The sequence below is a fragment of the Phyllostomus hastatus genome, unplaced genomic scaffold (assembly GCF_019186645.2).
Source record: "Phyllostomus hastatus isolate PE091 unplaced genomic scaffold, TTU_PhHast_1.1 phas_contig_17, whole genome shotgun sequence".
In the NCBI taxonomy this organism is placed as follows: Eukaryota; Metazoa; Chordata; class Mammalia; order Chiroptera; family Phyllostomidae; genus Phyllostomus; species Phyllostomus hastatus.
The window spans coordinates 18,720,762-18,733,831 of record NW_025333664.1 but is presented as its reverse complement, the minus strand read 5'-3'; the positions used below and the strand labels follow the sequence as shown (position 1 = coordinate 18,733,831).

The window sequence follows — 13,070 nt, the reverse complement described above, 5'->3', positions numbered from 1 at the left end:
TCACATGCAGATTACTAAGTGCAAAGCCAATCTGACACGCTACCTACTGTATGACATTCCAGAAAAGGCAACACTGTGGAGGGAGGGAAAAGATCAGTGATTGCCAGGGATTGGGAGAAGGAAGGGATAAATGGGTAAAGTGCAGAGGATTTTTAGGGCAGTGAAACTATTTTCAATCATTCTTATTTGAAACACGTGAGATTTCCCTCTAACTGACTTAGGGTGGCTATAAATGAGGCTGGCCGTGGGCTGACTGCCTTTGAAGCTGGGTCTGCTGAAGCTGGGTGATGAGTTCATGAGGGCTATTATCCTAGTGTCTCCACTTTTGTTTACTGTAAATTTTCTATAATCGAAGATTTAGTCACTCATTTCCACAGAGGCCTTCCTAACTACCCTACCTAAGGTAGATGACCTCTCCATGATTTTCTAGCATGGCATCCTCCTTTTCTTCATTGCACTTGCCAAATGGTATCTTAGATATTTACTAGTTTATTTCTCTCTACTAGGATTGGGTTTCCACAAGAATAAAAACTCTGCCTTGCTCACCACTGAACTGTAGCGCTGGGGCTGGCCCACAGAGGTGCTCAGTAAATCTCTGTGGCATAGAACGATGGTGCAGTAAATGGGAGGATAAAGGACGGAAGCACGGGCTGGGCGAGCACTAATGAAGAAACTCGTTTATAACAATACCCTCCACCCCAAGATACCAGAAAAAGGGAACTTTGAAAGGATGGAAGACTCAGTGATCAACTCCTGGAGACTTTGCAGCCAGCAGACTTTGGGTTTAGTTGCTTCTCCAACTGTATGAGAGAATAAACTAGATTCACAATTGTTTTTAGCCATGAACCCTTTCTTTGAATGAAATCTCCTGAAATAACCCAATATTTTAAATAGAAAAGCGAGACAGTCAAAAGCAGATTTATTGTTACAGTCTGGTTTCAAAAACAGAACAAAAATCATCCAGTGGTTATGAGGAATCCAGGAAAACCTGTCCCAGTAATGCCAGCTTAGAGGTGAAGGGCTGACTAGGGCAGCTCAGAAGTGGGGTTTTCTGCTTGGCCGGCTTCTTCTCCTTCACCCCATCGTGGTTTTCAGGGGAGGAGAATGTTCCTGGCCCTGCTGGGGGTTCCCATGGCCCCGAGCTCATCGTTTTCTTAACTCTTGACCTATTGCGTTTGAGAGAGAAGAACTCCCTCATCAAGTCCTCCACCTCCCACTGCTCTTCCTTCAGCCTCCTGCAGCAGTGCAGGGCGGCGGGGTCGATGGGGTGCGCTTCCGTGTTGAAGATATAGCCCCCAGCCCCCAGGATGCACTCCCCATAAGGAGTGATCACTGTATCAAAGGTGGAGCCGTTGTTGTGAATGAAGTTGTCTGGGTCAAACAGAAGGTAGAGGTATTTCACAGTCTCGGCCAGGAAGAAAGACTCCATGCGGTTGTCAAGCTTGTGGTCTCGCAGATCCTTGATCTGCCATGGGGGAGAGGAAAAGCAAGTCAGAAGAGCATCCCAGTGCAGCAGGAAGGGTCAGGGGACCCTGTTAGGAATTCCTGGTCTACCACTTAGCAACTGAGGGCCTCTGGGCAAATTATTACAACTTCCAACAGGGCCTCCTACTTTCATTCTTCCCCTAAAGTATATTTATATCACAAGTCTTACCTGCCACTCCTCCACTGAAAACCCCCAGGTGACTCCTCATTTTACACAGACCAACAAACCACAGTCCAGGGCCTAAAAGGTCCTTGATGATCTGGCCCCACCCTCCCTGACCTCGCCTTTTATTACACTGTCCGTTGCTCCTGCAGGCCCAGCCACGAGGCCTTTCTGTTCTGAGAGTGAGCAAGCACATTCCCGCCCCAGGTTCTTTGGGCCTCATAGTTTGCTCCCTCACTTCCTCCAGTCTCTGCTTAAATGATCCACCTTCAGAAAGGTCTCCCCTGATCTCCACCCCTGACCTGACAATTCCTAACCCCTATTTCCCACCTTTTTGTGACTATGAACACACATCTAATCATCCCCTTTGATAGCACTATAAAAATGTGGCATCATATACCTGGCTAATCCTCTCTTGATGGGCAATAGGGTGGCCACCAAGAGTTTGCTATTATAAACAACCTATTAGGAGTCTTATGAAGAAAAATTCATAGTGAGTTTATGGAGGTAGATGAATATAAGTTTACTTGCTACAAACACTTATTGTAGCTTCCCAGAATTAGCAATACATTTTTTAAGCAAAACTAATTCTCAGTGGACATCTATTTTACACACAAAAAATGTGCCTACAATACGAACTTAATGTACCAAGAATGCTAATTCTCTGGCCCCGTTTGACAAAGGCCAAGGAGGCAGATGCCTGTCCACATCCTTCACCCTGGACGGCCTCCAAGGGCTTCATTTTCATGGAAACAAGCTGAGCATTCCCAACAAGTCCCCAGTGGACTTATCCACTTCGGCTTATTACACAATACAGCAGATTGGAGAGTAAAACACCACTGCTTTATTTTCCCCCTTCATATATACATCTTTTCTTTAAATATATGCATTTATGTTCTACTTAGAGAATGTAATTATATAAAATTTTGAAAATAAAGAGGTTTCTTGTTTGTTTTTAATCCTTTACCCCAAAATAAAAGCCACTGTTGGCTGTTCGGTGAATTTTCTTCCAGACTATTTCCTCACACATCTGGTTTTTAAATGGAGTGGCTATTTACATCTTGCCTGCTTGGGTCCTCTAAGGCTGTGACACGGGTCTCACTCTAGACCCTTTCGATCCAGTCTCCACAGAGCAGCCACAGTGATCTTTCTAATATAAAATCAGACGATGTCACTGCCGTGTCATAAATCCTGCCCAGGCTTCCCATTCCAAGCAGAATAAAGGCCAGACTCTTCTCCACGGCGTATACAAAGCCCTACGTGACCCAGGGCCTGCGTACCTCTGGGACTTGACCTCTTCCCGCTTTCCTCCTTGCTCACTCTACTCCAGCGACCCTGGCCTTCTGTCTCCCACACGCTCGCTCATGGTTTTCCCTACTAAAATGTTCGGTCTTTCCTCATCGCAATAACCCTCAGCCTAGCACAGTGCCTGGTCTGTGAAAGACGTTCAATAAACATCTGTGAGACTGGTAGGCTGTGTCATTATGGATCCCCAGGTTTGAACACAAGGTTATGGGCCTCTGAATTTCCCTTCTAGAACCCGTTTTATAGGCCTTTTCACAAAACTCACCCTTGCAAAGTCGCCTATTCCAACAGCTAAAGGATCTCCGAAGCAGGGAGAATGCCAAGGGCATGGAGCCAAGACCCTGGGAACTAATACGAGCTCTGCTTCTACTATGTAACCTTTAGCAAGGCTCTTAGCTTCTGTCCCTCAGTCTCCCCATCTATAAAATAAAGGTATTATGTACATTTCTAAGGTCCTTTTCCAGTGCTAATATTCCAGAACTCCCAACATTCTACCCTTAAAGAGGCTCTTTAGCAGCAGGGGAGACATTTCCCAATTCTTGGAGCCATGAAACACTTACTGTTGCAAATCCACACTCCACTCTGCTGATTTTTTCAATGGACTCCACAGCATCTCTTCCAAGCTCTAAGAGGGTGGGATCCCCCGTAGCACGGTAGAGGTACATGGCGCTCTCAATGAGCTCTGCAAAATCCAAAGCAAACCCTTCTCACCCAGTGGCTGACCGGGGAAGGTTCGAGCCCACTTAGGGCAGTGAGAGACTCCTCCCCTCCATACCTTGTCTACAGAGCCCCCACTAGGAGGAAGGAACTTGGGACAACTCACTCAACGCTGAGTTTCCAGAGCCAACAGATCCAAAGCCTGAAGCTTGGTGGAGACCAGCATTACAACTGGCCATGGACTCCCATTCCAAGGAGAAACACACAGTCAGTCTCTGGGACAGGGGATGTGGCAGAGGCAGCTGCCTCTCTCCCAATATCCGTTTCCGCCTTCTTCCTTAGTAACAGAATCCCTGACTTTCGCTGAGTACATGGCTGCCAAGACTAACAGCCACTCTCAGCAGCCAGGTGTGGGATTCGGGTGCCTGACACCATAGAAAGCTATATAAGGCCAGACATGAGAGAGAAACATTTCTATCTTAACCAAGCTACTACTTTTTTTTTTTTTTGTCACGCTCAGCCCAACCTACCTAAAACTTGAAGAGGATGAGCTTGTCATTATAAGGCCGTTTCTGAGATGGGATGAAACAAAACACGAAGGCCAGCCTTCAATCTAGCAAAGATGCGGCCACCCCTTCACCATGCCCAGAGCAAGGCAACAGCCTTGCCCTAGTCTAGTCCACCCACAACTGGAATTTGATGTTTAGACATGGGCTCCATCTGAAGATGAGTGTTAACCAACAGGAGTTGGTCTAGATGAGAATATTTATTCTGGAGAAAAGAATACCCAGGAAGAGGTACTTACAGCTTTCAAATATCTGAAGAGCTATCATGGAAATGAAAGATTGGTCTTTGAGGGTGGCCCCAGTGGGTGGAAGCTACTGCTCAATAGACTGTCCTACTTCTCCGCCTGCCTCTTCTCCGAGAGGGAAGGACTCTCCCCTCCCCATACCGGCCCCTCCTCCGGGTTATTGCCCTTCCTGGTTTCCTCCTCGATCAGCACTTTCCCCGTTTTTGATTTATTACTGCAAACTCTATTTCTTGTTTTTGGAGAAAAGATCTCAGCCTTCTCTCCAGTTTTCTCCTCCTTCTCCGCCCCCCGCCCCGCCACCCTCCCTAACCCCAAAGGCCTCTAGACAATCGCTAATCTAATCACAGATATTCTAAGACACAGACTGGGACAGTTCACTGGTAGGAAAGAAGAGATAGTGCTGTTCCAAGAAGCCTCCCCTTCAGCTGCAAGCAGCCGGCTGGACCAGTGCGCCCAGGGCCAGTCGTTTGTCTTCTCTTCCTCACCCAGGGGCCTACGTTTCCTAGTAGCTGCTTTAAATTCCTAAATACCTGGTCACCTCTCTAGAAAATGGTGACAGCCCAAGATTTAGATTTGGACTTGGGGTCTGGGGTGGGGGGGGGCGGGTAACAGTCCTCAGAGGCTTTGCTAGGCTCTGTGTGTTGACATTGCTGATCAGATACACGTACCAGAGCAGAAGGCACTGGCTAATCTAATTATAGAGTAGGACCTTATTTCCCATTTGCTATTGTCTTGGGATAGGAAGGGTGACTAGACTAAGGCGTTGCTGGATTCCTGGATGTGGTGTCTTACTTTCCACTAATGCCTTCCGGGTAGCCTATCCTGCAAATGTAACAGGTTGCCTCTGTAAGTAGTGAGCTCCCTGCCACTGGTAGTAACCAGACAAAGACTAGATGACCACTTGACATGGCTTGAACACACAAGCCTAAGCCTCATGCTTAGTCCCAAACTCTGTCTTCATTTTGTCTACTGGTAACACTGGAAATGACGATACCTTCTGAGTTTTTGCTTAAGGAAAAAAAAAAAGCCACGAAAATAGATGTATAAGTACCAGGAACAGCAGCCTCTAAGGAGTCAAAAGTGACTGATTTGCTCTTCCCAGCGGCTGTTTTACTCCCTCTTCTGTTCCCTCTCCACAACTCCCATGACGATCACTTGCACTGGAGAAGGAAGGAAAGGGGGCAGAGGAGGGCAGAGTGGGCAGAAGCCACTGGAAGGCCTGTCTCACAGCTAAAAGGAATTCTGGCGGGAAGGTGTGAAAAGTCTAGGACAGTGGAGACGGAACCTATTTTGGGATGGGGGATGACCGTGTGTGCTGACTAAGCTTCCTTCCTCTGTCCCCCTGTCCCTTCCCCACCTCACAACATTTAACCTTGTTGCAGTGAATCAGAGGACCAGAGCTGGAAAGGAACTGGAGACTTTATCTAGTGTGTAGTCCCTTCCTTCTCTGCATCTTGATTCCTGAGCTGCAAGTAAGGAGGTGGGTGAGACCAGATGATTCATTCCTAAGGTCCATTCCAAAGCTCTAACATTTCTTACTACAGAAGCATAATTTATCTGACCCACTGACTTAGGAAGTTTGCCTAAACTTCTGGAATCTTGATGGTAGGAACTCAAAAGGAGTAAGCCTGGCTTTTTCCATCTTGTTCACATGCTCAAGTTTGAAAGAGCGTATTTATTTAGGGGCCCTGGCTTCCAGTCCTAGCTCCAATATTTATAGCCTTGGGCAAGCCACGCCAACCTATCAGGCCTCAGTTTCCCTAAGTGAAAAGATGAGGATAAGTAATTCCTAGCAGGAAAACCATCCAGAGCCACTGGAAGAGTCAGATGGAAACAAACAAACAAACAAACAAGACTAGCGAATACTTGTGAGGCATGGAAACCTCTAGAGACATGAGGATTTGGGGTCCAGAGAAACAAACCTGATGGCCAGAGCTGCTGCTTACCTGGCCGAAGTGGGTAGCCCTCCCGCTTCTCCACTGTGTATCCCTGAGGAATGTTGTAGAATTCCGGGAGCCCCCCAAACTGCTTCCACACAGTGTAGTAGTTAAGGAAGGTCTTCATGGCATTGTCAATGTCCCCAATGAGGCTCTGTAGGAGAGAAATGGTTGGCAGGCAGGCAGCCACCAGGCATAAAATCCCACAGTCTCAGGGAAGAGAAAAGCAAAAGCTCTAGAGCTAAGAAGGCCTGCAAGCAAACCCTGCGTTGGCCATTTACTCACTGTGAGGCTCCGAACCAGACATTGACCTGCTCTGAGCCCCATCTGAAAGATGCAAACTAGACCTCAGACATTGATGTGAGGGACAGAGGTTGTATACAAAGTGCCTGGCTGCCGGTGTGTGCCCAGTTGCTGCGGGCCACTGACAGTTTTTACATAGGCAAGCCGGCCGTCTGGTTCAAAATCTTAACAAAAAAAAAAGAGGTTGACTACCAAGTCTCACTCCCACTCTACACCCCAGCATGTAACCATCTGGTATTAGTTTGTAAACATAAGCAAATACACATGAATATATATTATTTCCCCCACATTAAATATAGCTGATTAAATGTACTGTTCTCAGGTTCCCTTTATTCACTTAACAATATAGCTTGATTTTTTCCCATGTAAGTTCATAAAGAGCTCCCTCCTCCTATTGCATTGCATTCCACTGCTTGGACCATAATTTAATTAGGTCCTCATGAATAGCCAGTCGGCTTGGTTCTAATCTTTTGCTATTTGCTTTATCAAGGTTGCAATAATCTTGTACATATGTCACCTCAAACATACGCAAAGTGTGTCTATAAAATAAATTTCCAGAATTAAGATCGCTGGATCAGAGGATGTGCGCATTTGTAGTTTTACTAGCTGTTGTTAGGTAGCTATTATTAACATAAGCTCACAGGGAAACAGCGGGCCTTCCTGACCTCTCCATTGGACGTCTCAGGGACAGGGCAAACTTGACTCTTCCCAAGCAAAATGCTTGGCTCCTCATTTCCCCACAAAGTTGTCTCTCTCCCCTCTCCCTTCTCATAAATGGCACCAGCATCTACTGAGTTACTCTGGCCAGAAACCTGGTGGCTGTCCTTGGCTCCTCCCGTATGCCCTACCCACATCTACTCCATCAGCACTTCCTATCAATCTCCAAAACATCGAGATTTTTCTCTCTTTTTCTCTAGAGCCACCACTGGGTCTGGTCACCAGCATCTCACACTGGGATGACCTCAAAGGCCTCCTCGTTTATCCCACCACTTGTCCTCTCCCCCTCTCCAGCCCGCTGTCCCCAAGGCAGCCAGAGTAACCATCTAACTACACGCACCAGACCTCAGGGCTTTCCACAGGCTTAGCACAGAGTCCAGACCACTCCCCGTGGCCCTGAGGGCCCTGCACGGTGCGGTTACTGCTGACCTTCCATCCACTGATCTTTTCCTCCCCTGGACTGTGGCTTTTCTTTGTTTCCGATAAACACCCAACTCCTGACTCAGGACCTTCACACACAATGTTTCCTCTGCCTGGAAAGTTACCCCCCGCCCTCAGTCCCTCAAGTGTCAGCTTTAGCATCACCACGTCTGAGAGGCTGTCTTATAGAAAGTCCGTCCCTATCCAATGTTCTGTTTTTACCTCTGATTTGTTTCCCTCATTGCCATTTATTATTTTATGTATTTATCTGTTTAAGTTTGTCTCTGTGTCTTGCCCCCTATCAACTTTATGAGGGCAGCAGGGCCCGGAACCCAGAAGGCATTCAAACATTTGTTGAGTAAGTGCACGAACAAATTTGATATCTCTGAGCCTCCTTTCTTCATTTATGAAATAACAGTTACCTCAGTGTGTTGTGATGATTCTGAGTAAAGTCCCTGGCACAGAAATCATTTTTTACAAGTATTTAATTTATCACGAACTTCTTAAAAAATAAGCCCTAAAATCTCATTAAGAAATATATTTCCAAAAAAATTGCTTTTATATTTTATAATTACTTATCAAAAAATTGTAAGCTTTAATGTTGTTTTAATAATTTATATATTAATAACTAAATATAGAAGAAAAGAAATGAAATACTCAGAACCTAGGGTCACAGGAAATTTTCTGTTTTTAACTTCTATGTACTATAACCAAGCCTTGTTACAGAGATATATTATAGGGTATCAGTAAAATTTTTTCAGCATAAAATATAATAATTAGGATAAAATTCTGTTGGGGGAGTAGAATGGAAATATGAGTTCAAGGAGAAAAGGGTATATGGTATGCGACACATAAGATTAAAAATATGCAAGGGGTGCTTTAGTTTTTCAAAATTCTTCTAGGTGGCATTCAAGCAATAAAATATGAAGATCTCAGGAGAGCTGGACCAATATTTAATATTATTGAGTTCTCCCTGAGCGTGTTTTCACATCTGAACAATAAGAGGCTAGGCTAAGAGTGTGTAATGAAGGACCAGTTACGTACATAAACTACAGTGTGTCTATTCAAAGGAATACGTGCAGCTGTTAAAAAAACGTAAAACTACATTGCATCAATAAAGAAAATCTCTAAGATATAACCAGTGATAAAAGAAGATGTACATGTTCCTATATATAAAAAGAAAAAAGGGGGATACAAACATTCACAAATGTATGTATATAAAGTTGTGGAAAGATATACAGAAAACTGATTAATAGGGGCTGGACTGGGGAGAGGGTCTGGGGGGCGGGGCTCAAGACTTCACTTTTCATGGTATTCCCTTTTGTGCTTTTTAAATGTACCACCACCTCTGTGTCATTACTTTTACTTAAAAATAAAAAGAGCTAATTGACAGAAGTATTGTGGTACACCTCGGGGGCTGAGCAGACGGGCTCTAAGGTCCCTTCCAGCTGCGAGTCTCAGACCGGGTAATGGAAAAACACGGTGACGGCAGGCAGCAGCCCCAGCTGCGTTCACGCCCTTTCTCGGGGCTGCTCTCGAGAAGGAGGAGATTTGGCAGAAATGTCCAGTGCAGGAACAGCTGTGGCCAATGTCTGTTACTGCCCAGCCTGGAAAGACACTCTCTGCCTTATATTAACAACCTTCCAGAGCAAACTAGAAGCCAGGTTCCTGACACCTTCCAGCTCCCCTTGGAAAATTTGGTGAGGCGGAATTTCAAACCTGTCCAGTTCATTCTGTCTCTCTTCCATTCCCAAACCATCCCTCCAATAAAAGTACCGAAGCAACTAAACTACGGGCTTTGAGTTTCATTTCAGAATGAGCTTGCCTTGTCAGTTCCATAGGAAAACGACCTCCCTCTCTAACCATTCCTACCTGAATACCGGGCCAGTAGGCCTCCAAGGACTGGAAGACTGGCATGGACACAGTCCCCTTGTACATCTGCACCCACAGGTACCAGTCATCGAAGCGGGTGTAATTCCGGATGGCTTTGTTATATTCTGCAGTGGAGATGGGATAATGGACATGTCAGTGATTAGGGAAACAACAGGCAGCCCTTGGCGACCGAAGCGTGGACTTGAACTTTGGAAGGATCATGTGATGGTTTAGCCTCAAAGCAGACTAGGAAGCAATGAGACAGAGAGGAAGGAGTATGGGGTCTGGAGTCAAACTTCTGGGCTCAAATTCTAGCTCCAGATTCACCACGTGCCAGCTGTGACCTCGGGTAAGCTTTCCCCTCTTAAGCCTCAGCTCATGCTCTGGATAGTCAGGAAAGCAATGTTCTATGCCTCTTAGGGTTGTCCAGTCATTTAGTCACCCAACAATATGCACTAAGCACCTACTACAATGCCAGGTACCCAGGGGTGGCAAACAAGACTAAGAAGGCTCTCAGCCCTCAAGGGGCTTACATTCTAGTGGGAACTTGAACTTACACCTCCCCCTAAACTGTAAACTCATGAGGGCCAGGACTTTTTTTGTTGACTGCAAAATCCCCAATACTAAGATAGTACACACTAAATACATACAATACTCTCTGAATAAATGAAACACCAAATACACATGCAAATAAATAAGACAATCTTACCCAGTGTTATAAGGAACAAATAAAACAGTCCATGCTCAGTGCTTGGCACAGCACTTGGCCTGTCACTGGTACTCAAGAAATATTTGCTGAACAAATGAATGGTGGCTATAATAATAATTATTAGGTGCTCAACAATTCTTCCACATCATTATTACTAGTGGCTAAGGGCCTAGAGGGTAACATGTTTTTACTCAACAAGCATTAATCTACAACCTACCTTGTGCAAAGCATTGTGGGAAATACAAAGATGAAGAAGGCATGGATGCTGTAACTGTGGGTGACAGCTGACTGCAAGAGAGAGGCTAAAGGCCTTAAATTCTGAGGAAGGATTAAGCTACCACGTGGGCAAGGTGACATTTAAGCTGGGCCTTGAAGGTTAAATAGAATTTGGGCGCATGAAGACAGGAAATAAAGGTATTCCAGGCAAAAAAAAAATGCATGTGCAATGGCCAGGAAATAAAAAATCCAGGGCCACCCACAGAGAATGCAGCATGGTTCACCAGCTCTTGTAAGAAGGCAGCAAGAGGTGTAGTGGGCATCAAGTGGGCAGCGTACGTGCACGGTGACTTCAGACCTGGGTATTCAGAACTGATTCTCTACGCACTCGGGAGCAACTGAAAGTTTATAAACAAACCACCTGTCAACAGGAAAAATCATGGGGAAAGCCCCTTACCCTGCCTTTACCTAGGAACATGGCCATGAGCTTCTTATCCTGAAGAAGGATGGCTCCTTTCACCAGGTACTCAAAGTAGGAGTCCACACCAGCCCCGATGCCTGCGTCCTGGGCCACCCACTTGCCAGTGAGCACGTCAATGTGGTTGCCGACCTAGGAAAGAGACAAGTGTCCCGACAGAGGGCCCAAGACGAAACAAGGACCTCTCCGCACCCCTTACTGCCTAGTGAGATAAGGCAGGCACCCCAGTGCTTCTTTGGGAGACATGCAGGCTATCGGGATACAGGGTTGGGGGGTCCAGGCTGCATCATGGCCAGCCCTCCTGCACAGATATGCAGCCCTCCTGCATGGATACACATGTACAGTGCAGATGCACGTCTTGCACATGTATGAGGACTTAATATCCACATTGAGCAAAAACAAAACAAAACAAAAAAACCAAAAACAATGATTTGGAGTGTTTATCCCCTGTCCCCAGTGAGTGTGACCTGGGAGATGAGAACTTGCTGTTCCCACAATCGGTCTCCGATTTCTAAGAACTCTGCACGTGGCCCCAGTGTTACAGAGGCGTCCAACCCACGGCCCAGTACGGCTATGCATGCAGCCCAACACAAAATCATAAATTTACTTAAAACCTTTATTTTGGTCATCAGTTTGTATATTTAATATGAGGCTCAAGATAACTCTTCTTCTTCCAGTGTGGCCCAGGGATGCCAAAATGTTAGACACCCCTGGAAGACACAAGACATACTTAACATCTTTCCCTAAATCAACTCAGGGAGGACAACCAAGAAACGGGGGGAGTGGATGCCCATGAGGGGAGGAACTGGGTAGCTGGAGACAGGAGTTAGAGGACCTTCACAGGTGTCACTGGTTATGTTCTTTGTATCCTTTGACTTGCGAACCATGTGACTGATAAAACCATTTTAAAATAAGATCTAAAACAATTAAACGAAGAGATGTGTTGTCCATAATAACTTAGATCCTGATGGAAGCTGATAACTTCATCTGTTACTCAAAGAAACTGCGAACTGTGCTGTGTGAGTTTGGGTCCTCCCAGGAGCAGGTCCTCAGCAGGGAAGGGGGCAAGTAGTTGATTTTGAAAGTGAGTTCCTGGAAATACCAGCAGAGGAAGAAGAAAGGCAGGCAGGAAAGTGAGGCAGCCCTCAGAAGGCGTGCCATCGGGCAAGTTACCACCATGGGAACTGGAGCGCGATGCCAAGGGGCAGCTCTGGCAGTCCACGCAGAGCACGCGCCTCTGCGTGATTTCAGCCGAGGGACAGAGACCTGGGGAGATTACCCGCAAATTCCCATCAGTACTCACTGACTGGGAACTGCTCCAGGGCTAGCATTAAGTCCTGATACTTCCAGTCGAAGGAAAAGAGCAGGATCCAGACACGAGAAAAAGCTGATAAGCAAAGAAACACGGGTGATGGTGGTCAGAAGCCAAGCCAGTGTGCACGAAAGTGGTAAGGGCTGAGAGGACACGGGCAAGGCACCCACAGGGTCCACGAGGGCCCCAGGGCTCGAGAAAAAACTGCCTGTGTTGGACTTAATAACAGAGTGACTATAGGTTTCCAGAGGGGCATGTTCTTAAGGGATTTTCAAGGATTCCTCATAAGAGTTTCACTTTCAAGCTTAGAATTAGACTTTGCATAAAATGTGCCTCCATCTGAATCACCTTCAGTTAACAGTCTTTATAAGTCAATGACTCAGCAAAAGAGGTATTAATACATCATCATCACTACTGAAGCAACCGAGGATCCGAGAGGTTGAGCAACTTGCTCAGGGTCACACAGTTTCTATGTAGCAAGGCCTCAGCTCAAAACATGCTCTGACTAAATCTAATGCTATTTCCTGCACAGCTTTGGTTAAATTACTGTTTTACTAGATTATCCAGTTTAGGAGTGAAACTGACCTTTGAAATCAACTGGCCCAAGTGTGTTAAGTTGCCACGAGTTAACAGGTATTAGGAAGGGGAAGCTCTGGGGTCAAATAAGTTTGGGAAATGTTGAGTT

General features: G+C 45.9%; 1 protein-coding gene across 1 annotated transcript in view; it reads right to left on the bottom strand.

The window, feature by feature from the left end:
- Positions 1-902: 902 nt before the first annotated feature.
- EDEM2 (ER degradation enhancing alpha-mannosidase like protein 2) overlaps positions 903-13,070 on the bottom strand; it is a 29,853-nt gene continuing 17,685 nt past the window's right edge. Inside the window, exons 7-11 of the mRNA XM_045833651.1 lie at positions 11,064-11,205; positions 9,671-9,795; positions 6,368-6,512; positions 3,514-3,635; positions 903-1,465 (exon numbers count right to left, since the gene is read on the bottom strand). Of these exons, the coding sequence (XP_045689607.1) occupies positions 968-1,465; positions 3,514-3,635; positions 6,368-6,512; positions 9,671-9,795; positions 11,064-11,205 (1,032 nt within the window). The 3' untranslated portion in view covers positions 903-967. The remainder of the gene's footprint in view (positions 1,466-3,513; positions 3,636-6,367; positions 6,513-9,670; positions 9,796-11,063; positions 11,206-13,070) is intronic.